This window comes from Rana temporaria, chromosome 1 (assembly GCF_905171775.1).
Source record: "Rana temporaria chromosome 1, aRanTem1.1, whole genome shotgun sequence".
In the NCBI taxonomy this organism is placed as follows: Eukaryota; Metazoa; Chordata; class Amphibia; order Anura; family Ranidae; genus Rana; species Rana temporaria.
The window spans coordinates 618,236,525-618,262,011 of NC_053489.1; the positions used below are offsets into that span (position 1 = coordinate 618,236,525).

At 42.7% G+C, this 25,487-nt stretch overlaps 1 protein-coding gene across 6 annotated transcripts in view; it reads left to right on the forward strand.

Moving 5' to 3' along the window:
- The first annotated feature begins 730 nt into the window (after positions 1–730).
- The window catches only part of FGFR3 (fibroblast growth factor receptor 3), a 133,158-nt gene continuing 108,401 nt past the window's right edge, over positions 731–25,487 (forward strand). For all 6 annotated transcript variants that reach the window (XM_040335278.1, XM_040335280.1, XM_040335281.1 and 3 more), the window contains exons 1-2: positions 731–840; positions 10,588–10,815. In XM_040335278.1, coding sequence (XP_040191212.1) covers positions 10,644–10,815 — 172 coding nt within the window. In that variant the 5' untranslated portion in view covers positions 731–840; positions 10,588–10,643. The remainder of the gene's footprint in view (positions 841–10,587; positions 10,816–25,487) is intronic.

Sequence of the window (25,487 nt, forward strand, 5' to 3'; positions counted from 1 at the left end):
GAAAGCTCTATTTGTGGGGAAAAAAAGACGCCAATTTTGTTTGGGAGCCACGTTGCACGACCGCGCAATTGTCTGTTAAAGCGACGCAGTCCCGAACTGTAAAAACCCCTTGGGTCTTTAGGCAGCATATTGGTCCGGGGCTTAAGTGGTTAAAGGGATGTATTTTATAAATTTTTGTTAGCTTTTTTTATGTAAAAGTGCTTCAAAAACTATTAATTAAAAAGTAAAGTACAATAAAATGTTATATATATATAATTTTCTATATATATTTTTTTTATAATTGTATTATATTTGACTTTTTAAATAATATATATATATTTTTTTTTTTTAACTGTCCATTTCAGTTTCTTTTTTCTGGCAGCTGTATCCTGAATTTTCGGTTTCGGTCCAGAATCTTAATTTCGGGACACCACTAGTTATAAACCCTCCCTTACTTTTTCCAAAATTAAGAAAAATAAAGTTTTGCCTATTGCTCGTACCTAAAATAAATGGCAAACACATGATGAATGCATTCCACACCGAACTAAATAAATGAAATAAAAGGTGTCCATGCCGGGCACGGAAGGGTTACACTCCTCGCGCTCCCTCAGGAGCGGGCACACAGGTCTGCGAGGTGCAGGAGGTCCGTGACGTCACTCTGGTAGAAGGGGGGCGCGGTCTGCCCGGGGAAACGGGCGTGCCAAAGGGCAGCAGGCACGCCCCTCCCGCTGGAGATGCTGTGGGAGGGGAGGAGCCGCTCAGTCGCCGACACTAGTCTGCTCGTGTTGGTGCAGCGCAAAGGACGGGATCTTCGTAGCGCTCCGACAATTCATCCTCCGGGGGGAACTACCAGAGCTGCAGGTAGGTGTGCAGGGTGGGAGCTACACTGACCCGGGGGGGCCCCCCATGGACTTAGCCCTCAGTTTAGGAGTCTCTGCTAATGTGTGAGATCGGCGATCCCCAGGAATGGACGATCCCCCCATACACATCGCTGCTGTCATCTTCCCCGAACTTGTCATGGACGATCGGCGCCTTCATGGATCGGAGATGTGTGACCCTGGAGCCGCCTCTTCTCTGGATTATACAATCATTTATTATTTTATATTATTTGTTATTCCATTTGCAGTGAATATGTCAGGCTAGTCCTCAGTGTGGCTCGCAGTCCGGTGTAATCGTAGCTTGTCCTGGGTAGGTCGGAGCTGCCTCTCTGCGTTTTTACTTTTTCTGGATCCACAAGATCGGGGTCCGATTGATCAACAAGTTTCCAGATCTAGTTTATGATTGCATGTATCTGATGATCACCATTCTGCACAGACCGATCTCTATAATCTCCCGAAAACTGTATCCTGTGCTCCTTCTGGATCCACAGAATTGGAGTTAGATTAAAATTGATCAACTACTAGTTTCCAGATCTAGTATATGATTGCATGCAGCTGTTTTCATCTGGAGGTGACCATCGGGCTGCACAGACCGATCTCTAATCTCCAGATCTGTGCTTGGAAATGGTGCGAGTTCACCGGCTTCTTCTGGATCACCAGTATTGGGGTTAGAACCGATTACAATCAATCATTAGTTTCCAGATCTAGTAGATTCATGCGTGTGTCTGTTTACATTTGGAGGTGATGACCAGACCGTACAGACAGATCTCTGATCTTCAGATCTGTCCTTTTTGGAAATTGTAATATCGTAGAAAATTATATTTGGAAGATTTGTATGGTTGGTTTCCAACACAGACAGTACTGCACCAGTTTGTTCTCTGTTCTCTTATCGTAGAAAATTAGTTTGATTTCTCAGCTTCTTCTGGATCACCAGTATTGGGGTTAGAACCGATTACAATCCATCATTAGTTTCCAGATCTAGTAGATTCGTGCATGTGTCTGTTTACATTTGGAGGTGATGACCAGACCGTACAGACAGATCTCTGATCCTCAGATCTGTCCTTTTTGGAAATTGTAATGCCTTTAGAAAATTAGTTTGATTTCCCCGCTTCTTCTGGATCACCAGTATTGGGGCTAGAACCGATTACAATTGATCAACGATTCATTACCAGATCTAGTATATTAATGCATGTATCTGTTTACATCTGAAGGTGCTCATCAGCCTGCACACACTGATCCCTAATATTCCCATCTCTCCCCGAAAATTGTATGATGTCACTGCTTGTTCTGGATCCACAGAATTGGCGATTGAAATTGGCCAGCTGTCAGTTTCCAGATTTAGTATATGATTGCATGCATCGGGAGGTGATCCTCAGACTTCACAGACTGATCTCTAATATCCCCATCTCTCCCTAAAAAATTGTATGATGTTGCTGCTTGTTCTGGATCCACAGAATTGGCGTTCGATTGAAATTGGTCAGCTGTCAGTTCCCAGATCTCGTATATGATTGCGTGCATCGGGAGATTACACAGACAGATCTCTAATCTTCAGATCTGTCCTTTTGGAAATTGTAATATCTGAGGTTGCTCTGAAAAATTTGTTTGAGTTCGCTGCTTCTTCTGGATCACCGGTATTGGGGGTTAGAACAGATTGAAATTTCCCAACAATTTGCTCCCAGTTCTAGTAGATTAGTACGTGTGTCTCTGTTCACACATGAGGGATGTGGTGATTGTAGAGACAGATCTCTTATGCCTGAGGTTGTCCTTTTGAAAAGAGTTTGATTTGGAAGCTTCTTCTGGATCATCAGTATTGGGTTTTGAACCGTTTACATTTCGATCATCTGTCGTTTTCCAGGTTTAGTATGTTAGGGCATGCATCTGTCAACAGAAGGAGGATTCATGTTGACAGTGATTATCAAACTTCAGGGACGGATCTCTAATACCTGAGCTTGTCCTTTGAAAATTGTTTGATTTATGCTGCTTCTTCTGGATCACCAGTATTGGGATTAGAACAGGTTAGACATGGATCATGATTGTCAGATTTAGTATATTATTGTATTCAGCTTTCCACATTTGGAGGAACGATCATAAAAGTATCACCAGATTGCAGGGTCGGATCGCAAATCCTGAGCCTGTCCTTGGAAATGAGTTTGCTTTTGCTGCTTCTTCTGGATCACCAGTATTGGGGTTAGAACAGGTTAGACATGGATCATGATCGTCTATAACCCCCCCCAGATTTAGTCTATTATTGTATTCAGCTTTCCTCATTTGGAGGAACTATCATAAAAGTATCACCAGATTGCAGGGTCGGATCTCGAATCCTGAGCCTGTCCTTGAAAATGAGTTTGCTGCTTATTCTGGATCACCAGTATTGGGGTTAGAACCGTTTAAATTTGTATCCTTAATTAGGTTTAGTATATTAGTGCATGTGTCTGTCCACAGAAGGAGGATTTATGGTGACAGTGATTGTCAAACTTCAGGGACAGATCTCTAATGGCTCAGGTTCTCCTTCCAAATTAGTTTGCTTTCACTGCTTCTTCTGGATCATCAGTTTTGGAATTAGAACAGGTTAGACTTGGCTCTTTTTCCAGATTTAGTATATTATTACATGCAGCTTTCCACATGTGAAGGCATTATCGTAAAAGTATCATCCGATTTGCAGTGACAGGTTATATACTCGAGGTTGTCCTTGGGGGAAATAGTTTGGTTTCACCTCTTCTTCTGGATCACCAGTATTGGGTTTAGAACTGTTTTGAATTTGGATCCTCAATTTGTTTCCAGGTTTAGTATATTAGTGCATGCGTCTGTCCACAGAAGGAGGATTTATGGTGACAGTGATCATCAAACTTCAGGGACAGAAACTCTAGGCTGTCCTTGGAAATCATAGGAATTGATGTCGCTGTTTCCTCTGGATCAACAACATCAGCATTAGATTAAATTTTAGCAACTATTTGTTTCCAGTTTCAGGGTATCAGTGCATGCATCTGTCAACATAGGGAGCATATAGAATGAAAGTGATCATCGGATTGCAAGGGATATCCCTCTTAAACTCAAAGTTGTCCTTGGAAATGAGTTTGCTTTCACAGCTTCTTCTGGATCACCAGTATTTGGCATCAAAACAAATTAAACTGGGATCATTTATTTTTCTTCCAGATCTAGTGTATTCTTCCATGCAGATTTCCACACATGGAGGTTTTAATGTGTCAGTGATCATCAGACTCCAGGGACAGATCTAAATGTAAGATTGTCCTTGGAAACTCGTTTGATTTCATTGCTTCTTCTGGATCACCAGCATTAAATTAGAACAGATTAAAATGAATCCATTATTGTTTTTTTGTTTTTGTTCTTTTCAAGATTTAGAATATTACTGTATTCATCTTCCTTCAAAGGAAGGTTTTACAGTGACAGTGATTAGACTGCAGGGACAGATGCCTACAATTTTAAGCTGTCCCTGGAAATTTGGTTTAATTTCACTTTTTTCTGGATCAACAATATCGGTCACAACAGCACGGAGTTAAGAACAGATTAAACTTGATCACCATTTTTTTGGGGGATGCAGCTTTTTCCATAAGGGAGTTAAATGGTTAATATGATCATTAGACTCCAGGGCCAGAGGTCTAAAATCTGAAGCTTTCCTTGAAACTTTCACTGCTTCTGTCCACATATTGGAGATTTATGGTGAAAGTGATCATCAGATTCCAGGGACAGACCTGAATCTGTCCCTAGAAATTGTACCATTTCACTGCTTCTGGATCCACCAGTATTGGCATAGTACAGATTCAAATTGATCACTTATTTCTTTTTAGTTCTGGTATATTGCTGCATGCTGTTTATGATCCCGTGATCATTTTGGTTCCAGGGACAGATCTCTTAAAGACAAGGCTGTCCTTGGAGATTGTATGGTTTGATGTCGCTGCTTCTTCTGGATCACCAGTTTTGGGATTGGAAACGGATTACATTTGGATCACCCAGATGTAGTGTATTATTGCGTACAACTTTCCACATATGGAGGCGATATGGTGAAAGTGATCATCAGACTCTAGGGACAGATCTTAAAACCTAAGGTTGTCCTTGGAAATTGGTTTTCTGGATGATCAGTATTTGGGATTAGAGCAGATTACATTTTGGAGAGATAGAGATCTAGATCTCTATAGATATCAAGAGATATCTATAGATATATCTCTATAGAGAAGATCGATAGAGATATATCTCCATCTCTCTATTGTTCAGTTTTGCCCTTTTTTAGAAGGGGGTTTGTGGTGGAAATGATCATTAGACCCTCTAAAATCCTGAGATTGTCCTTGGAAATTGGTTTTCTGAATTATCAGTATTGGGATTATAGCAGATTACATTTTGGAGAGAGATCTATGGCTGCCTCTATGGCTGCCTCTATGGCTGCCTCTATGGCTGCCTCTATGGCTGCCTCTATGGCTGCCTCTATGGCTATCGAGATATCTATAGATATAGCTCTATAGAGAAGATAGATAGAGCTATATCTCCATCTCTTGATTGTTCAGCTTTGCCCTTTTTATAAGGGGGTTTGTGGTGGAAGTGATCATTGGACTCCAGGGTCACACCTCCTGAAACTTGAGATTGTCCTTGGAAATTGGTTTTGATATTTGCTGCTTCTTCTGGATCACCAGTAATTGGAACAGGTTAAACTTCATGAACTAGTCTTGGTACAATACAGCGTGTAGCTTTTCCTTATATGACAAGGTAGTCCTCAACCTTCAGGTACAGGTCACCATATTGCGAGGCCGTCTCTGGAATTGAGGCATGGTTTGCATCTCTGCACGTCGCAGCTGCTCCTTTTTTTACTTGGTACCATGCCCCTCACATCTGTGTCATTTCCAAGTCTGGCGACTGAAGGAAGCGCAATCTTATCGGCCAGCCCTGCTATGATCTCTAGGCATTAAGTAATGGATTTTCCAAGATAAACCCCCCATTGCTATCTCTGTAGAAGAGGCTTGAGGAGCATTAGCTGGAGCCAAACATGATCTGTCTAGCTGAGTTTTGTAAATAGAATCTCCATGCAGAAGTGGCAACAAAGTTTCACGTATTGTGTATTTAATCTTGGTTTCTATTTGTTTATTCCCAGCCCAGGATTGTGATAATCGGCTCTTTATCTCTTTATAAACAGCCTACAAAACAAATCCATACTATAGAAAAATAAAACCTCCTCCTAGTGACGTCATACTTGAATGGTGCTGCTATGGGCAAGATTAAAGATAGAATTTGGAATGGAGGTTGCAGATCGCTGTGCAATGAGACTTCATGGTCAGCGCAGATTTTAGTGACCCCTCTCCCTCCTCTAAGTGTCCCGACCCTGCTGAGGCTCATTAATGGTCAACCTCTGGGCCGTTTAAAGGGTAACCAGCTTACTTATTGATCCTGATCACCACCGTGTAGAGAAAAGTTGAGTGCTCAAAGCAAAGGGATTGTTTCCTGACAGCCTGGGTAAGATCTGATGAATGATCAAGATGATCGTAAAATTGTAAGGGCCCCTTTAGATCGAGGTGTTGTTGTTGTTGTTGTTTATTATTATAATTTAGGTACTTATATAGCGCCGTCAATTTACGCAGCGCTTTACATATATACAATGTACATTCACATCAGTCCCTATCCTCAAGGAGCTTACAATCTAAGGTCCCTAACTCACATTCATATACTAGGGCCAATTAACCTACCAGCATGTCTTTGGAGTGCATCAACATGTGCGTCCTTTTGATGTGGGTTTACTGTGCAATCTTTTAATTTCAGCATTCAGAGTGCGTAGGCTTAACTGCCCCGTTGGCGTGGATTGGGGCTTAACTGCCCCGTTGGCGTGGATTGGGGGCTTAACTGCACCGTTGGCGTGGATTGGGGGCTTAACTGCACCGTTGGCGTGGATTGGGTTAAAGCAGTATTAAACTCAAAAGCAAACATTTATTATATTGCAGCTTACTTGTTCTTAGATGTGATGGCTGCAATCGTTTTGTCTTTTTTTTAGGCTTGCTTTCTTCTAGTTTCATCTGGTGATCCAGCCAGTAAGTCTGTTGCTGTTCTTCACCACAAAAGTTCTCTTGCAGTAACAAGTATGAGACAAAGCATTTTAACACTAGCAGGGGTGCTTAAAAGTTTTTATTTATGTAAAACTTTATCCCAAAAGGAAAACATTATAACAGATTAGCTGGGATTCAGCTTCAATTTGTGAGTGTATTTAAATCTGCTAGAACCTTTAACACCCCCCCCCCCTCCAAACTGAAAATGCTGCTGTCCAAAGGTGTCCCCTGTGCTCCTATATCCAGAGTCAGGGCGCTCTAGTACAGGAGATGTGTTGCTGACCGAACCAGCAGGTGAAAACTAATGCAACCACCCAATCTAATGATTAGTAAGCTGCAATATATTATGTTTTTGGGTTTAAAGTGATCCTAAAGGTTCATATTATTTATTATTATTATTATTATTATTATTATTATTATTATTATAATTATTATTATTATTATTATATATATATATATTATATATATTTTTTCTTTTAAATAACAAACAAGTTATACTTGCCTGCTCTGTGTTATGGTTTTGCACAGAGCAGCCCCGATCCTCCTCTTTGGTCCCCCACTGGTGCTCCTGGCTCCTCCCTTTTGCTGAGTGCCCCCAGCGCAAGCTGCATGCTCTGGTGCACTCGCTTTTGCTCGCTCCTGAGCCGCCTCTGCACAGAGTGCAGCTTGGTCTTTGGGGCCCCCCTCCCCATTCTCAATGGCTGATTTCAGCCAGTGAGAATGAAGAGACCTGGGATATCGCTGAATCATGGGGGGGGGCTCATTGGGGGGGGGGGGGATACACACTGAAGGTTTTTTACCTTCATGCATGAAGGTAAAAACCTTCAGCCTTTAGAACCACTTTATTACTGCTTTATCTGGCATTGGGCTGGCGAGGGTTAACTGCCATTGAAGCCCATTAATGCCCTTTTCCAAAGTGTCAAGTAACATGCATTTTGATGCAGTGCTGCGTCAGGAGCAGTCGCTATATTTTTGTGGGTAAACCAGGCCCGTGTTGCATCACCTGTGTTGGAGTAGGTAGACATGTAAACTAAAAATGACTAACCGATCGAAAAATCTTTCCGCATGTTTCGAATTTGCCGTTTTCGATGAGGTCGAGATCACCAAAGACTAGTTATGCGCAGTCGGTTAAGTTGCTCCTCCCTCCATGCAAGCATTTAAGGTTTACAAATATTGGAGATAAGACCTCGGAACCATGGAACAAAAATCCATCTAATTAATTTGTTAATTTTTTGTTGTTGATGTTACGGATGTCTAGGTAAAACCAAACCTATGGTTGCATTTTGTGAAAGATTGGTCCGTGTGTGATCATTGTAGCCAGCTGATACGATTTTTTTTTTATTGGATAGCAATGATATTGATGTTTGTGGGCTGAGGCTCAAAATGGCATTTGTATCAGATCTGGACCAGTACAGGGGATCCTATAGACAAAGGGCTTCAATGGATGACCTTCAAGTGACTTTTATCTCCTATGGTCGATTGGTTGAAATCAAGCTCACCACACACTAACAATCTTATTGTACAATCCTGTTTAACCAACAACTATGTAGTGCAATAGCTTGCCTGATTGTAAGGTCCTTTTTATATAAAAAAAAAAAAAAAAGTTATGTAAAGAAGACTATATAAAGATTGTACATGTGGGTTGTATATAGTGTGTTGAAATATATTCCTTTTTTTGGGGTAGCCTGCTTGTTATAGTGTAATGAATCGGCCATATGCTGTTAGAATTTAGGCCGATTCATAGGAATCGGCCTAAATTCTAACACTAGGTGGCCTTGCTGGCATGAAAAAATCGACTTTCGGTTGAGGAGCCATGCTGAGAATCATCAGCCAATCAGTTACAGGCTGCGTTCGGGTATTCTGGCAGCGGTTAACAGTGGCTTTCAGAGCCTAGTCCGGCAGGGTGGGTTAGAATTTTGGCCACTTTGGAGGAATTGGGTGAATTTCTAACAGTGGGTGGCCCTACTGGCATGACAAAGGTGATTACTCCAATCAAATTTTGTTGAAGGGGTTGGGCCAAAAATGATAAGATGAACATCGCCGCAGGCAGTGTCCAGGTATTCACATCCATAAACGGGGGATTCGTCCAGCCAAGCGATTGGTGTGGAGGGAGGAACCTGTTCGATGTCTTTTTGAAGAAATCTATTCGTGTATGGCCAGTTTAAAGTGGTTGTTAACCCTTTACATATATACCCGGTAAAATGACTGACCGATCACGGCTGTCAGAATACCTGAACACTGTCTGCAACTGATTGGCTGATGATTCTAAGCTTGGCTTCTTTTGTCACTTTTTTTTTTTTTCATGCCAGCAAGGCCACCCAGTGTTAGAATTTAGGCTGATTTAGGACAAAATTATCACGTCGTTTTCAAATGACTGGTCTCGGGTGATACACGGAGATAAAACAAATCCTCCTACATAAGTTGTACCTGTTTATCTTTAGTCTTCTCTTATCTATATCCGTTCAAAGTACACAATTTGTAAAGCTTGTCGTGAGTTCAGAAACAGGGGTGGAGAGTTCAGTGAGGAGAGCTCTGAGAGCTGATTGGAGGGAAGGAACATCCCCCCCCCCCCACCCACAGAGCGCACAGGAACAGAGCTCAGGCTGTCAATCAGCTGTAGGTCCCGCCCCTTTCACCATTTTTCTCTTGGTGTCAGGAAAACTTGTCAGAAGTGATTAATGCTGATAGCAGAGGAAGGAAGCAACAGACAGAAATTACACTTGGTGCTCTGGATTGAGACAAGTACATGCTATAGAGGGATGTGTGTGTGTGTGTGTGTGTGTGTGTGTGTGTGTGTCGTAGGGCTGCAACTAACGATTATTTTCATAATCGATTAGGTGGCCGATTATTGTTTAGATTAATCGGTTAATAACGTTAAAAAAAAGAAAAAATAATAATTTTGCGGTAATTTGCATTTTTTTTTTTATTATTTGGGCCAATTTGTTGTTGGACAGATTAAAAAACACAAATTGCTGCAAAAACGCATTACATGCTTTTCTGCAGCTTCTCCATTGAAGTATATTGAACCCAAAAAAAAAATAGCACCGTTTTGCGTTAAAAAAAAAAAAAAAAAAATGTCTTTGCCCTTTCCAAATAGGCAGCAGCTGAAAAAAATCATGGATGTGAACGTGTCCCATAGGAAAACATGTAAATGAACTGTAGTGTGTTTCTGCAAAAAGCACCAAAAAACAGAGGTGTGACCCAGGCCTGAGATGTTTAGTAACATAATGGGGTTAAAAAAAACTAAAATTAGTACAAAAAGAGCAAATCGCTACTGTAAGGGGTTAATTTTTTACTTTTGGACAGTGAAAGTAATATTTACAGTAGCGATTTGCTCTTTTTATACTATAAAGGGACAATTTTAGTTTTTGTTAACCCCATTATGTTACTGGCCGATTAATCGATTATGAAATGAATCGATTACCATTTTCATAATCGATTAGTTGTCGATTAATCGATTAGTTGTTTCGGCACTGTGTGTGTGTGTGTGTGTGTGTGTGTGTGTGTGTGTGTGTTTTTGTTTGTTTGTTTTTGTTTTTTCATATTCCATGTCTGAGATTTACAACCACTTTAAGTGCTATGACCTCTAACAACCAATCGCCTTTCACCGAATTCTAGCCACCTCTTAATTACTCTCCTTCAGAGTAAAGTATTCTAAGCCGACTCTTCTATTTTTTTTTTTCTTTCAGGTTCCCGCAAGGATTAACATTGCCAAGGCGGCCGGAATAAAGTATGCGACCAGAGAATGCCTAAGGCTGGAGGGGGCTGCAGGCCATCCCTTTGCCGAGAGATCCCAGTGGGAATGATCGCCGTGTGGGGCGCACTCTGCTTGTTCCTGGTGACGGTGAGCGGGGTGCCAGCAGCCAGGCTTCCCATCGCAGAGCCAGAGGAGGAAAGAGCGGAGAGAAAATCAGCAGGTAAGGACGCGGATCCACCCTCTTGTCCGTTTACCCATGGATTCGCAAACATTCACATGTTTGCTCGTCCACCAACGAAAAAAAAAAAAACTTCTCTTTACTTTCAACGTTGAATGGCAGAGCTGGGAGGGGAGCGGAGACTTTCTCATGCAGCCTGCCTGGAGAATCCAACCTTCATGAGAAATGCAAATTTCCGTCTTGTCCCTGGCTTGCACTGGGGGGGTCATTGTTTGAGGACGCTAATTAATCATCGGGCTGGTTGACTTGCAGATTGACTCCCATTGGTGCTACAGAAGGGAGATCTACATGACACTGGAGCTTGTTTATTTGTTGACGCTGCCCAATGTGTGTACAGTGCTGTACAATGTATGGGCACCTGGGACAAAACCATTACAATCTGCTCTGATCAAGACGCAGTTCCCTATTGTTATCGATCGCTAATCTGTGCGGGGAGTTTACATAAGGAGTTCGTCTAAATGGTTTAATGAGTGCAGTTTAGATGAAATCGGCGTTTATGGCGTCACCAATAATGTCTCCATTAGCCCCCTTTTTATTACATAGAGGGCTGGGACTGTACTGCTTAATCACCATAGCTGGTCCTTTAAGTATTTTATGTGAACCAATCATCTGTTTCTATGGTGGCCATACATGGAGCGAGATCGTATACGATTCAATTGTTGTCTGGTTTACCATCCCAGGAGGAAAAAAACACAAGATTGAAAGATCGTTTGATAGATATACTTTATTGTCATTGTATGCATACAACAAAATGTATCCCGATACTCTTTATGTGCCATACGCTTCGATCGATCATTGATCAAAACATTTTTTCTGCGATGGGATGTTCCGTCCAGACTGATCAGAATAATTGTGATGCAATTGTTTGGTTTTTGCTTAAAACAACACTATTGGGTTGATTTACTAAGGGTAGGTTCAAACCTGTGTGTTTTCAGTTTCGCACAATCCTTTTAACGTGATTTCTACGGTCACATCTGTGCATTTTTCATTTATTTTTTTTTCTCTTGCCAAGGGTCAGGAACTTTTATGCCTGCAGCAGGTTGTGTTTTTGGTTCCATAGACTTCAATAGACACGCAGCAGAAATGTGTTTCTGCAGGTTTCCCTCGCATAAGACACCTCCCATAAACGCATCAAAACGCATGAAGCCCAGGTTGCATAGGTATGAACCTATCCTAAATCTGGAGCGTGCAAAATCTGGTGCAGCTGTGTATAGTAGCCAATCGGCTTCTAGCTTCAACGTGTTCAATTATGTTTTTGACAATAAGCCCTGGTTCACATTGATGCTACTTTGAAATCGCACTACTTCACTTGAAGTAGCGCAATTTCAAAGTAGCAAGGTCAGTGCAATTTCAGGTGCTACTTGATAGACATCTGTGTGGCTTCATGCACAGATGTCTATTGAAGTCGCACCTGAAATCAGCAAAAGTAGTGCAACTACCTTTGCAATCGGCGCAGCAAAATTGGTATCGCACCAATTGGAACAGTGCCATTGCCTCCAATAGGCTGCGACTTGATCTCCCAAATTGCATGACAAATCGCTCCAATGTGAACCTAGGCTAAAACCTGGAAGCTGATTGGTTTCTGTGCACCAGATTTTGCAAATCAACCCCTATGTGTTTTTTTGATAATGCATAGATTGTCTGATTCTATGAATAATTGTTTGATCAAACTGTTACGTGTATGGTAAACATAAGTTTGATGTTGCACAAGCAATCCTGCCAATTTGCTGAAATCGCCAGAGGCAAGGTTGCTAAAAGAAGGTTGCTAAAAGGCTTGCTGTTTGTCCCTATAGAATTGCTCTAGCTTGGGCAGAAAGATTTTGCTCCCATCGCCAGCAATCGAGATTCAGCAGCGCTCACGATAACAAGAGCGACATCTAGCCAGGCGCATCGAGATTCTGCTCTGTCGCTTGTCCAAGAGAGTGATGTCATCAGCGCACCAGCTGTGTCAAAAAGCTTATATTAGCGATCACATCGTTGTAACGGAAAGCAACGTTTCTGTACAGGGCCCCATCACCAGGTATGTGACGGTGTCGCTGGTCCAAACCCTGCTGACTCTCGATCGCTAGTGATTGGAGCAAAATCTTGCTGTCTCAGGTGCAGATGGAGCGATTCCTTAGGCATATTCTTTTTACAAGCCTGCTGCTGACGATTTGTCTCTCTAGCGGCTGGATCGCCCACCTGACCTCAGACTTCACTATAGATCTGACAACAAGTATGCAGTATATGGGTTACCTGATTAGATACACATTGGTTGGTTTGGGTAGGTGCTCGTATTACATAGTTTTGGTAAATCTAAAGTTGATTGAATGAAGATTGTAACATCTATGGTGAAACTTATGCCGTGTACACACGATAATTTTTCGGCATGAAAAAAACTTTGTTTTTAAAAAATGTCATTTAAAATGATCGTGTGTGTGGGCTTCACATAATTTTTCGGGTTCTGAAAAACGACAAAAAAAAAATTCGAACATGCTGAATTTTTTAACGACGTTTTAAACTATGTCGTTTTTCGGGTTGTAAAAAATGATCCTGTGTGGGCTTAAACGACGTTAAAAAACCTGCGCATGCTCAGAAGCAAGTTATGAAACGGGAGCGCTCGTTCAGGTAAAATTACCATTTATAATGGAGTAATCACATTCATCACACTGTAACAGACAGAAATGCGCAAATCTTCTTTTACTAACACAGAATCGGCTAAAGCAGCCCCAAGGGAGGCATCGATTGCATGGAACTTCCCCTTTATAGTGCCGTCGTACGTGTTGTACGTCACCGCGCTTTGCTAGAGCATTTTTTTAAAACGATGGTGTGTGGGCAACGTCGTTTTAATGATGAAGTTGGAAAAACTTTGTTTTTTCTACATGCTGAAAAATGATCGTGTGTACGCGGCATTAGGCCTTGTGCACTCTGGACGTTTTTACAGCTTCTCTTTTTGGCTTCAGACGTGTTTTTTTATTGACTGTAAAAAAGAAAAAAACCTTTCCATCCAGCATGTTATCCTATGTGTCCACGCACTCATAGACTGTTCTCAAATGTTTTTGGCTGAAAAAAATTCTTCAAAACTAGTGGGTTCTGAGAGGCGTTTTTCAGCTGTAAAAACACGCGAACGTCAAACGCCAATGAACGTTCAAAAACGTGGCTCACCAGTATTTAACGTTTTTGGTCCCGTTGAAAAAAAAAAATAAGCTAAAAAAAAAAAACGCTGAAAAACATTGAAAATCTCACTGCAAAGCTACTGGCATTTTTATAACGTTCTTCTAATGTCCAGTGTGCGTGAGGCCTTATGGTTTGCAATTTTAAATGATGCAGATCCTTCATAGAATCTGATCTGTTGAAAATTTGCCAGTGGGTGGTCAATTGCCATCATTATACGGAAGATACAAACAACTACGACATCTGTTATGAAAATGTAGAATGGATTGCAGTGGATAACGTTTGCCTGTGACTATTGCTATCGTGTAAACTTGTTAAGTGTGATGGAAATTTTTAGCCGTTTCCTCACGGCAAGCCCAGAGCTCAGTCTGTTGGTGTACAGCCTACATTATAACTATACGGTGTGGTTTTAATGAACGTGCCAGGATTGTGAAGTGCATGTGCTGGAAGTGTACAGGTCGGTGTAATCATTTGTGACATCTGCTGTGGCCGATAAGTTACCGTGTATCCTCTCTTGTTACAAAGAAACTTTTTTTTTTTATCCTGCAATGTTCCAAACACACGGTCCTCCTACACCTTGAAGCGTTCCTTTATTATAATGCGCCAGGAATGGCCTCTGTAATGTCTGGGATTGTATTCTCCTTCACACTGTGTGTTCTGTGTACATTGCTGAGCACGTCCTTGTGGCCATGGATGGGAATTGCAGAGCTGTCAGGAACGTCATCGCTGGATAGTAGAAATATTGTAGAGTAAGCCCCTCTAGTTGTCGGGGAGCTAAACGTTTAGGGCTCCTGGAACATGGAATGCTGGGACTGGTAGTTCTTCCACGATACCAAGTCTGCGCTCTGTTTTATGTTAAAGTCTCTTAAAGTGGAGGTTCACCCGAAAAGTAAATTTTTAACCTTAGATTGAGGCTCATTTTGTCAAGGGGAATCGGGTAGTTTTTTTTTTTAAATTGAAGCAGTACTTACCGTTGTAGAGAGCGATCTTCTCCGCCGCTTCCGGGTATGGGCTGCGGGACTGGGCGTTCCTATTTGATTGACAGGCTTCCGACGGTCGCATACATCGCATCACGATTTTCCGAAAGTAGCCGAACGTCGGTGCGCAGGCGCCGTATAGAGCCGCACCGACGTTCGGCTTCTTTTGGCTACTCGTGACGCGATGTATGCGACCGTCGGAAGCCTGTCAATCAAATAGGAACGCCCAGTCCCGCAGCCCATACCCGGAAGCGGCGGAGAAGATCGCTCTCTAAAACGGTAAGCACGGCTTCGATTTGAAAAATACTACCCGATTCCCCTTGACAAAATGAGCATCCATCTAATGTTAAAAAAATTTTTTTGGGTGAACTCCCGCTTTAAATGGTAACGCTCGGTCTGCCTACAAAGACCAATCAAAGCTGGGCTCCGATTCCTATGGCCAGGTAGTATCTCATAGCGGAAGAGCCTAATGATATCCTGATCATCTACAAAGATTTCAAGTTTCTAAACCCACAGCAGTAAAATGAGTCTATGCGGTAAGCCCCCCGGTTCACACTGCTGCGGCTTCAATCCGACATTCCTGTGCGACTTCATCGCGGCTTGCATTCGACTTCTTTAGGTCTATGCTAGTCGTGTTGAAGTCGCACCAAAGTAGTGCAGGATCCTCTTTTCTAAGTCGGAGCGAATTGAGCCGCACCGATTTAGAACCGTTCCATTGCCATTAATGGGGCGTGACTTTAAACTCGAGTGGAATGACAAGCCACGGCAGTGTGAACCAGGCTAAAGTACGTTTTGTTATACTGACTGTGGAACCTAAGGGCTTAATCCTAAAAGGCTGTTTGATCCTGTCTTCTGATCCTCCACGTCTTCCACAGTCACCAATCCATCTGCTGATAGTAGAGGCTTTGCAGTCCCTCTGCACATGCTCAGTTTGGTGTATTGCTCAAGGTTTTTTTTTCTTGGGAGAGTGCATGTGATCAGCACAGGGCCAATTGGTACTGTCCAGACAGAGGCAGGGGTCATGCAGCCTCATAGGACAGTCAGAGTAGAATAGAATAAAAACTCCTCCTACAAGCGTTAACCAGACACTGATAGAAGTCACAAGACTGCTATATACTGCTGATGAAAAAAGGTATTTGGCAGTTTATATTTACTAAAATAATTAAATTTCCATGTACTGTGGGAGACCAAATATAGGGAATTCAGGGTCCTGGGTTTAGTAACACTTTAAGTGGGACTTATGCTGGCCATACACTATACAAAAATAGTTCAAACTCATTTTCGAAAAACAAACGCTCGGCTATGAGAGCAAACAATAGTGCCATCATGTAATGACCGATAAATCGTTCAATGGACATAAACTTTTTTTTTTTTTACATATACCTAATGCAAACCGTTTGGACGAGAAACACTTATTTTAATTTTTTTGTATAATGTATGGCCAGCATTGGCTGTAATCCACAAAGGCTGCCTGTAGTAAAAACGGACACGGATATATCGGCCACTTAGACAGTGGAGTGGGACGATTATGTTGGCTTTTATTCAGCTTTTGGATGACATGGGTCCAATATCTGTGTTTGTATATATGTCATGAGGACTGCAGTGTTCTGGCTGGGATTGATGACTCTGGGTTATCTTATCTGGGTCAGACATGAAGCACAGGGCAGTAAACATAGTGTGGTAACTAACGGCAACCGCTGACTACTGTAACATGAAATCCCCTTTATGAAGAAAATTATTAAGCTCTATAACCTCCTGTCTGCCCACAGACTGATATCGAATTGAATCTCATTTTTAATGCACTGTGATGAGTGACAGGCGGCTTTTCTCATAAAAAGGGTTTTCTTGCGTCTGCTACAATCAAGGTGAAACCAGTGCAATTACTGTCATGGCAACTCTGTGAGGAAGCACTTAATACATAATGGTCCTCCCTCACCCCTTTATCGCTATTATGAGATTCAGGTGCTCTTTGTAATGTCATCTCATTGCACGCTGTAGAATCGTCTTGTCAGAGCTGGCGGAGCACTACAAGTTCCAGCACTGCCGGGAATTGTGGTTTATAGGAGAAATACAGGCTGTGCTTGTTCCAGTGTCTACCTACCATCCAATATTTAGGGTTAGGTGACCTTCACCAAAAAACTGCCTCTGCAGAAGGGGCGCCCATAGATGAAAACTAACTGCAGCTTTGACTAAAGTTGGATAATGCCCTTGCAATAGGTGTAGGCCATTTATGTACCTCATGAGACCTGACTGTAAACCTAGAGATGGCCATTCTACCCTTGCCATAGGTGTGTAGGCCATTTATGTACCTCATGAGACCTGACTGTAAACCTAGAGATCACCATTCTACCCTTGCCATAGGTGTGTAGGCCATTTATGTACCTCATGAGACCTGACTGGAATTCTCCTAGAGATGGCCATTCTGCCCTTGCCATAGGTGTGTAGGCCATTTATGTACCTCATGAGACCTGACTGGAATACTCCTAGAGATGGCCATTCTGCCCTTGCCATAGGTGTAGGAAATGTATGTACCTCATGAGACCTGAGGGGAAGCTCTACTGATTTTTATCATCCAATCATGTGCAAGCTCAAATGCTGTTTTTATTTTTATTTTCCTTGGGTGTCCCCCTCAGATCTACAGCAACTGCACTTCCAAGTCCAATTTAAATGTGTGCCTAGCTAGTGATTTTGTGTACAGCGAGGGAGGTGCTTTTAGTAGGGGAAAGCATCGATCCATGTTCCTGCTTTACAGAAACACAGGATCCATGCCTTCCCTACTGACAGAACGGCAATCGCCATTGTTTACATAGACAGATCACCATTCTTCCTCTGTACCGAAGGATCGACGGGTGCCGGTGGACCTTGAGTCCTCGATACCCGCTGATCAGTACCCGTTGTATAATAACAGTGCGAATGGGGCGCCGGCGGTACTTACCCGGAAGTGTCGGGTCACGTACTAGGTATGTGATCTGCCACCATATATGCAAGTTATACGGTTGCCAAGTGGTTAAAGCAGCGATGGAGGGGGTCACACATTGGTCCAATACGAGACCTGGACTTGTGCTGTGCTAAACGAGGCTGCGATCTCAATGTCAATGAGTCGTATACCACATTGGTGTATGGGTATTTATATTATATTGGTGTATGGGTATTTATATTACATACATACATACATACATACATACATACAACTAGACACAGTGATTAATTGCTGCTGCACTGCATACGTAGCCTGGAGAGTTTTCCTGCGGTCTGTTCTGTAGAAGATTGGTATTCCTACATTTATCTGCGGGCCCAGCTTGTGTTTCTGTATAATCACAGCTTGTTAGTGAATACAGACTATTTATGTATATTCCGGCTTGACTGTTCAGGGAAATAGATTTTATTATTTTTTCCTCCGAGCTAAATCTGGTGAAATGTCGTTGCGGCAGATCAGTTTTTTTACACCTTTTTGCATTTGGTGAGTAAAATCATTCAGTACTGATTTATCCAGGAAACTCTGCAGGTGTGCTAAAATCAGCAAGTTTACCTGGAAAAGGATTTGTGCTGGTCACCAGATTGGGGCATCAGTCAGCCAGTTTAGAAGGTTATGCAGCTAACTGGCTGTATGCCCATCTGCGGCCGGGTTTGGGGAGGCAGAAACTTTGAATGAAAAATCAGCGGGTGATCCAATTTAAAGTGGTAAACCCTTCCATATACCCAATGAAGTGACTGGCCTCAGGTGATATACAGGGGTGAAACGAATCCTCATACATACGGTAAGTTGTACCTGTTTATCTGCAGTCTTCTCTTCTCTAAATCTATTCAAAGTTCAGAATTTTTAAAGCTTGTCTGAGCTTTTAGAAAGCAGGGAGTGCGGTCGAACTGCTCCTATAGGTGGATGAGGGACCTTCACAACGACGCACAAGGGGCTTTTTCATCCTTGGTGTTTATGAAGCTGAAGCTCATGAAAGGAAAGCTCATTTAGTCAAATGGCACGTGCGTTATTAGCTTATTAGTGCCACTCGTTCTTTGCTAAACTTTGCATTCCATAAAAAAGGGTCTCGGAAACTTTTTTTTCCCCCTCCCATTTAGCAAGCTAATTCTTCACACAGGGTGGTGAATGCACTAACAGTGACAGCTTTGTGCCAGCGCTGGCCTCCATAAAACACGCATTGAGAGGCGGCATTCTCCAGGTGTGTGTGTCTTTGCGAATATAAATGATGCCCATTAGGCGATATAGAAGTGGTGTCCGTTTTCACGTCCCCGCAGGGAAGGGGGTCCTACTCCTGGCAAGAAAGAGGCAGATGGCGGCTTGGCTTGTTGAATAGAATCCAAGCTGAAAACACGGGGGCCCTCCTCTGGGCCTTTCCCCCTCATTTTTCTGTTTTTCCCTTAGGAGCTGCTGCACACTGAACAATGTTCTTCCTTTTTTTCCTCTTTTCCCTCTTCACTCTTTTTATGAATGAAATTGGAGAGGCAGGGGGAGAGGGGAATGTGTGCGCCGTTCATTGGCTGTGACAGGGATGATTAGCGAGGTCAGCAAACTCTCTTTCTGCAGTTCAGAGCTGCTGGTCAGTCTATTCAGAGCGTGCAGAATAGAAATCTGTGCTGAGGCGATAGAAAAAGGAAGGGAACGCTGTACACCCCCCCCCCCCCTTCATTTGCATTGGTATTCGGATAAATGTGTTAATAATGGACGATTGGTGAATGGCAGCTGACACGATGACTTCGTTATTTCTGCACAGCCTGGATCCAGTAATTGCTAGAAGCTGAGGGTGGCTGGACAAATGAGGCACCATTTTGTTCTGCAGGTGCCATATTGGTTTTCTGCTGGGTGTAAGGGCCAGTTCACACCAGGTGCAGTTCCGTACAGTTTCATGTGCATTTTTTTTATGCACTAAAAATGCATGCAGTGTTTTTTTCATGTATTCCAATGGCTCTAGTTCACACCATGCAGTCAGTTTCCGGTGCAGAAACTGACTGCATGGTGTGAACTAGAGCCAACTAGAGCTATTGGAAAACACTGTGCATGCATTTTGTGGAGAAAAAAAGCACACGGAACTGCGTCTGGTGTGAATCGGCCCTTAAAGTAGATGTAACCCTTGGACCCCTTTAGCATTTTCTCTGTCTGTCTTTGACATTCAGGTTCTTGGACTGAATGCAGCAAGTTTGCACTTAAAGGGATAGTTCACCTTTACCCCTGCCTATGGCCCTATGCAGATAAGGGGCATATGTAGATAAAAACAAACTGCATCTCTGATTTAAAGATGAATGCCCTTGCTATATGTCTAGGCCATTTACATACCTTTATGAAACCTGACTGGAATACTCCCAGGATGTTGTTAAGTGATGCCTAGTCAGCGCTACTCACCTCCACCATCACAGGAGTAAGTCAAACACTAAGCTCAGAGCTACTGCATCGGGGGTGAGATGGCTTGTGTGAGGGGGTTAGAATCAGCTCACTCCTGTGATGGTGGAGGTGAGTAGTGATGGCTAGGCCTCACTTAGCAATGTCCTGGGAGTATTCCAGTCAGGCTTTATAAGGAATGGCCTACACCTATAGCAAGAGTATTATTCATCTTTAGTCAGAGCGTCACAGTGTGTTTTAATCTACAAACATCCCTTACCTGCATAGGCAGTTTTTTTTTTTTTTTTGTAAAGGTGAACTATCCTTTTAAGTCTGATTTTGCAGACTTGAGCCTAGGTTCACACTGCTGCGAATTCAAAATCGCGGTAAAATGCGCGATTTTACCGCGATTTCGGCCGCAATTAAATCTAAATCGCGCCCCGAAATCGCAAAAAGTAGTACTTTTTGAAATCGCAGATGCGGCGTCGCACTGATTAGGACAGTGCCATTGCCGAGAATTGCTGGCAAATGCCGCGGATTTGAGATGCGATTTGACATGTCAAATCGCTTCTCAAATCGTTCCAAATCGTACCCAGTGTGAACCAGGGCTGAATGAAAGGGGTTGGGTTGTATGGACTCGTTCCCATGTGGGGGGCAGGCAATCAATGCGTACCCTGTGTGAGGGCCGTGTTTATTCACATGTGTTCGTCATCCCCATGTAGGCAGTAATGTTCATGTGTGTTGGAACGCAGCGACTACATGGACACAGCCACTGCCCCCGATTTGACATGTGTTCCTTTCAGTGCGTTCACACGCACAGGTATCAAATTGGGAGCCACGGCTGTGTCCATGCAGCCACTGCATTCCGATAGACCTCAATGGGACTGCCTGCATGGGTTGCACAGAACACCCGAGTGTCCCCATATGGGTAAACCTGGCCTTTACACAGGGTATGCATTGATACGCACCATGTGAGTGAGACCTTAATAGATAGAAACTGACACATATTGGTTTACATCTGGACACCCAGCAAAAACGGCTGCATTTTTACTGAGGCCCCAGATGTGTGGGGGGGGTGTACACTTGCGTGTGGCAAAAATTATCCACCCCATTAGTTTGTGTCCAGGTTAGATTTTCTAGACCTAAAAGGACTGGATATAAATGGCATACATCGAACCACTCGTAGGGATTACGTGTGTGTGTGTGTGGTGGTGTGTGTTTTTTTTTTTTTTTTTCATTACAAGGGCGGAAAGATAGAACAGATACTAATGTTGCCTACCTGGCATCCCTTTTCATTATTTCACTTGGCAGGGAATCCAACTAAAGGTCCCCTGCTGGGACGGAACAGAGGTGCTTGTGTCAAAAGGGCCTTAAGGCTCGGTTCACACACTGAAAGTAACTGGAGTAGCTTCAGTCGCCTGACTCTGTAGACGCCCCACACAACGCGGCTTGCAAACGACTTCTTTTAGTAGAAGTCAATGCAAGCTGCTCCGAAGTCGAGTAGTGCAGGAAACTTTTTCAAAGTCGGCGCGACCTGAGTCGCTTCAATTAGGACGGTTCCGTTGCACCGACTGGCGCGTGACTTGTCATGCGATTAAGTCATCTGACAGGTCGCCCCGTTGTGAACCGACACTTAGTAAATGATTTAATTTACCAAAGCATTGTGTATCATAAACGCATAGCTCCCAACTGTCCCTGAATTTGAGAGACTGACCCTGATTTGGAGCAATGTCCTTCTGTCCCCCTCATTTGTCCCTAATTTTGGTCTGATCCATATAGTTGTATATAAAATGCACTTTTTGCTTTCAAAAAATATTTCCCAGTGCTAAACCTTTCATCCGATTTCAAAATAGTAGTGGATTTAATCAACCTTCTTCCTTTTTTTTTGGGTGGGGGGGGGGGGGTAATTCTCTTTTTTTTTTTTTTTTTTTAAGGGGATGTGGCAGGGGACATGTCCTATGCCTACCTATATTTGCTAGTAGGTGTCCCTCGTTCCCATCTCAAAATGTTGGGAGGTATTTGCTGCTTTCAAAAAATGAAAAAAAAAATTGGCGCCTAATGTCTCTTGAAGCTTCTTTGGAGCCCCTTCTTGTCTTTATACACTCCATCAATGTAGTGGGTTTCCTCATGGTGTCAAAAGTGAAAATTGCCATACATGTTGAAATGACTGTTTTGTATTCTCTGTTGGAGAGAGTGACAACACAGGCTATCAGTTGGGAGACGGGGAGAGAATGTTGTCACCCCATAACAGGAAGTGTCTTAAAAGCCAAGTTTAGGTAAATTGCCGGCAGTCATAGTTGAAAACCAAAGTTCTCAGTCCTCCGTAGATGTAATCTCCGGGGAGGGGAGCTGAGGGTCCCTGTCTTCCTTGCAGCCACAGTTCTCCTTGCTCCACTCTGCTCCTCTACCATCTTAAAACTTCTGATTGGGAGATCTAGAGCATGGTCTAATGTCTCTGCCAGGTCTCGAATACTGGGCAGGGACCCATGGCATGCAGGAGATCTTGTAGTACTTGGTATTGGCCTTCGGCTGTGTCTTCTGATCAAGACTTTCAAGATGGTGGTTATATGGGACCTGGCAGAGTCCTGCAGAATTTGTGGACATGTATGAAACCCTGCAAATGCAGGTTTCTGCATTGGAAACACTGCTCCGCATCACTAATCCCAGGAGGCAGAAGGTGGCTTACCCTTCATCATCTTCTCCTAGATGAGGGATAGGAAAGTGGTATTAAAAAAATAAAAATAAAAAATGTTTAGTTTAATTTTCTTAATTGACTTGGTAAGAAGCATGTGAGATGACGTTCATTTCATGGGTCGAGGTCCACTTTAATTGGGTGCAAGATGTCGAAACCTGTTACATCCAAGCATAATTGACTTTCCTAAATTCGAATCAACACAGGGTTGATTCTGATTGGCTGTTGTGGATACTGCCCACACCCTGTACTATTTCATCACATGAGACTCCTGGGTTCCTGTCCTCTTGAGTGCTGAGCCAACTCTGCTGAGCACACATGTTGTATCCAGTATGTTCCACTGTGCCATAATGTATCTGGGCATAAGAAGACAGGAGTTTGGATTATTGCTAGTTTGTGCCAATGTATTCACTAGTAGATGTGCTACCTGTTTTTTTTTATTTTTTTTTTTATGTCTTTGATGCTGTGCCAGGTAGCTGAGTGTAGTACAAGGATGGGCAGCTTGCTGTCTCCAGCTATTCTAGAACCAGCACTATGCCAGACGTAGCATACAACACTCACCCATAACAACCACATTGCTGTCGCCCAGCTTGCTCCTAAAATTCTTGAGTTTGAAGATGAGACCCCCGTGGTTCTCAGAGTCCAATTCCATCCTGGGGCTTGTAGTCCTTCAGATGCTCTGGCCGGCAAAGAATCTGGTGCAATACCCATTTGTATAGATTGATGTGTGTGGATTGACATGTTCATGACGGGTTGTTGATGTTTCTGGAGTCTTGTGTATGAAGTGTCTTCTGTCCCATACTCTGTAGTGTGACTCATTTTATGGGAAAGACCAAATATCGTCATGAATGTTACCTTGTTATTTTTCCAAAGCCGCTGCCTGGACGGATGATGACAGCTGATACTAAGCTTTTTATGATGTTGGTTTTGTTACTACACTTACGTCTTTTTTTGACCCAAGGCTTCCATAGAACACCACTTTAATAAAATAGACCACCCTGTGTTATTTATATGTGAAGTGTTAAAGTGACGTCGGTGGCTCCTGAAGTTACAAATGACTAGTAGAGGTTTGAGCTACAAAAGCATACCAAAAATAAGCGGTACATGGTCTGTTGGTAAAGTGTAACTAAAGCCCAAAGTTTCTTTTTTCTTTTTTTTTTCAGCAAAATGGCAGCCTCTGGAGAGTAATAAGAGAAGCAATGCTGGAGGCAATTTACAGCACGCACATTTTTGCAGCATAATTATCAATGTAGAATATGTTCCTTGCTAAAGAAAATTAGTTTTTTATGGATAAAGTTCTGCTTTTAACCTAAGACAGCAGCTGGAGGAGATTGTACACATAAAAGGGTGCATAGCAAGCTGCGCTACAATACAGTAACTAAAAGTAACAACAATAATAGTTAGAGATTGAAATTGGTCAATCACTAGTGAAATTAGAAAATTTATGAAAAAAACACATAGAAAAAAGTCTATAAAGACAATTCAATGGGGTCTTAAGAGTGAAAAACCACGTAGAAGAAAGTCTATAAAGACAAATCCATTAAGGTCTTGAAAGTGAGAATAGGTCACAGACTTGAAAGTGCCATCAGAAGTACTGAATCCAACTTCACACCGCAAAACACTTGTGAGGGTTTAGTGCTTACCAGAAACAAGCTGGCAAACAGCCTGTATGAATAAAACTGCAGGTATCAGTCACAATCCTCTGGCTCAGACAAATGCTGGATACTGGTTGAACTGCTAGCACTCGGGGATCGCCACCATTCTCCCAAAAAGATGCAAAAACTCACATAGCGTAATACAGTTAAACCAAAAATGTTTATTTAAATCACAAGATGTGCACTTACAAACTGTCGTTTAAAAGAAGCGTATTAACAAGAACGTTCGTATGAAAAGGCCGGCCAGCATACGATCGCCCATCTCTATTGCGATGACGTTGGCACGTCTATCCTCCCGACGTACGTTTGGTCTCAACTAGACATTGTCACTGGGATTGTACACATGCCAGGGCCATGATGCTTGACAAAAATTATACCCCCTGTTGTGTTCGACTGCCAGTACTGCCGCATAACGCAACCCATTCAAGTGAATCGCCTAGTATCAGCGCCCGTTCCTAGGTGCAGCCAAGGGATGGTGCAAATAAGCAGTTGAGTTAGGCCCCATGCACACGAGACGCTGGTAAACTCGAGTTCAGAGGCATTTTTTTCAACTGCCCCTGAACACATTTAATGTTATCCTATGTGTCCATGCACACATTCACGTTTTTTTTTCGTTTTAAAGCAGTTGGGTTTAGGCTCGTTTTTTCAGAAGCAAAATTTTGGGTTCAGACGCAAACATTTTTGCGTTTCAAAGCTTTGGGAGGGTCTACAATGTCTTTGTTATAAACGCTGATAGCCGCAAACGCGGTAAAACGCAGCGAAATTCGCGGGAAAAAACAGCGTTTTTTGCATTTTGAAAACTTGAGTTTACATGTGTTTGCATTTGCTTCTCGTGTGCATGGGGCCTT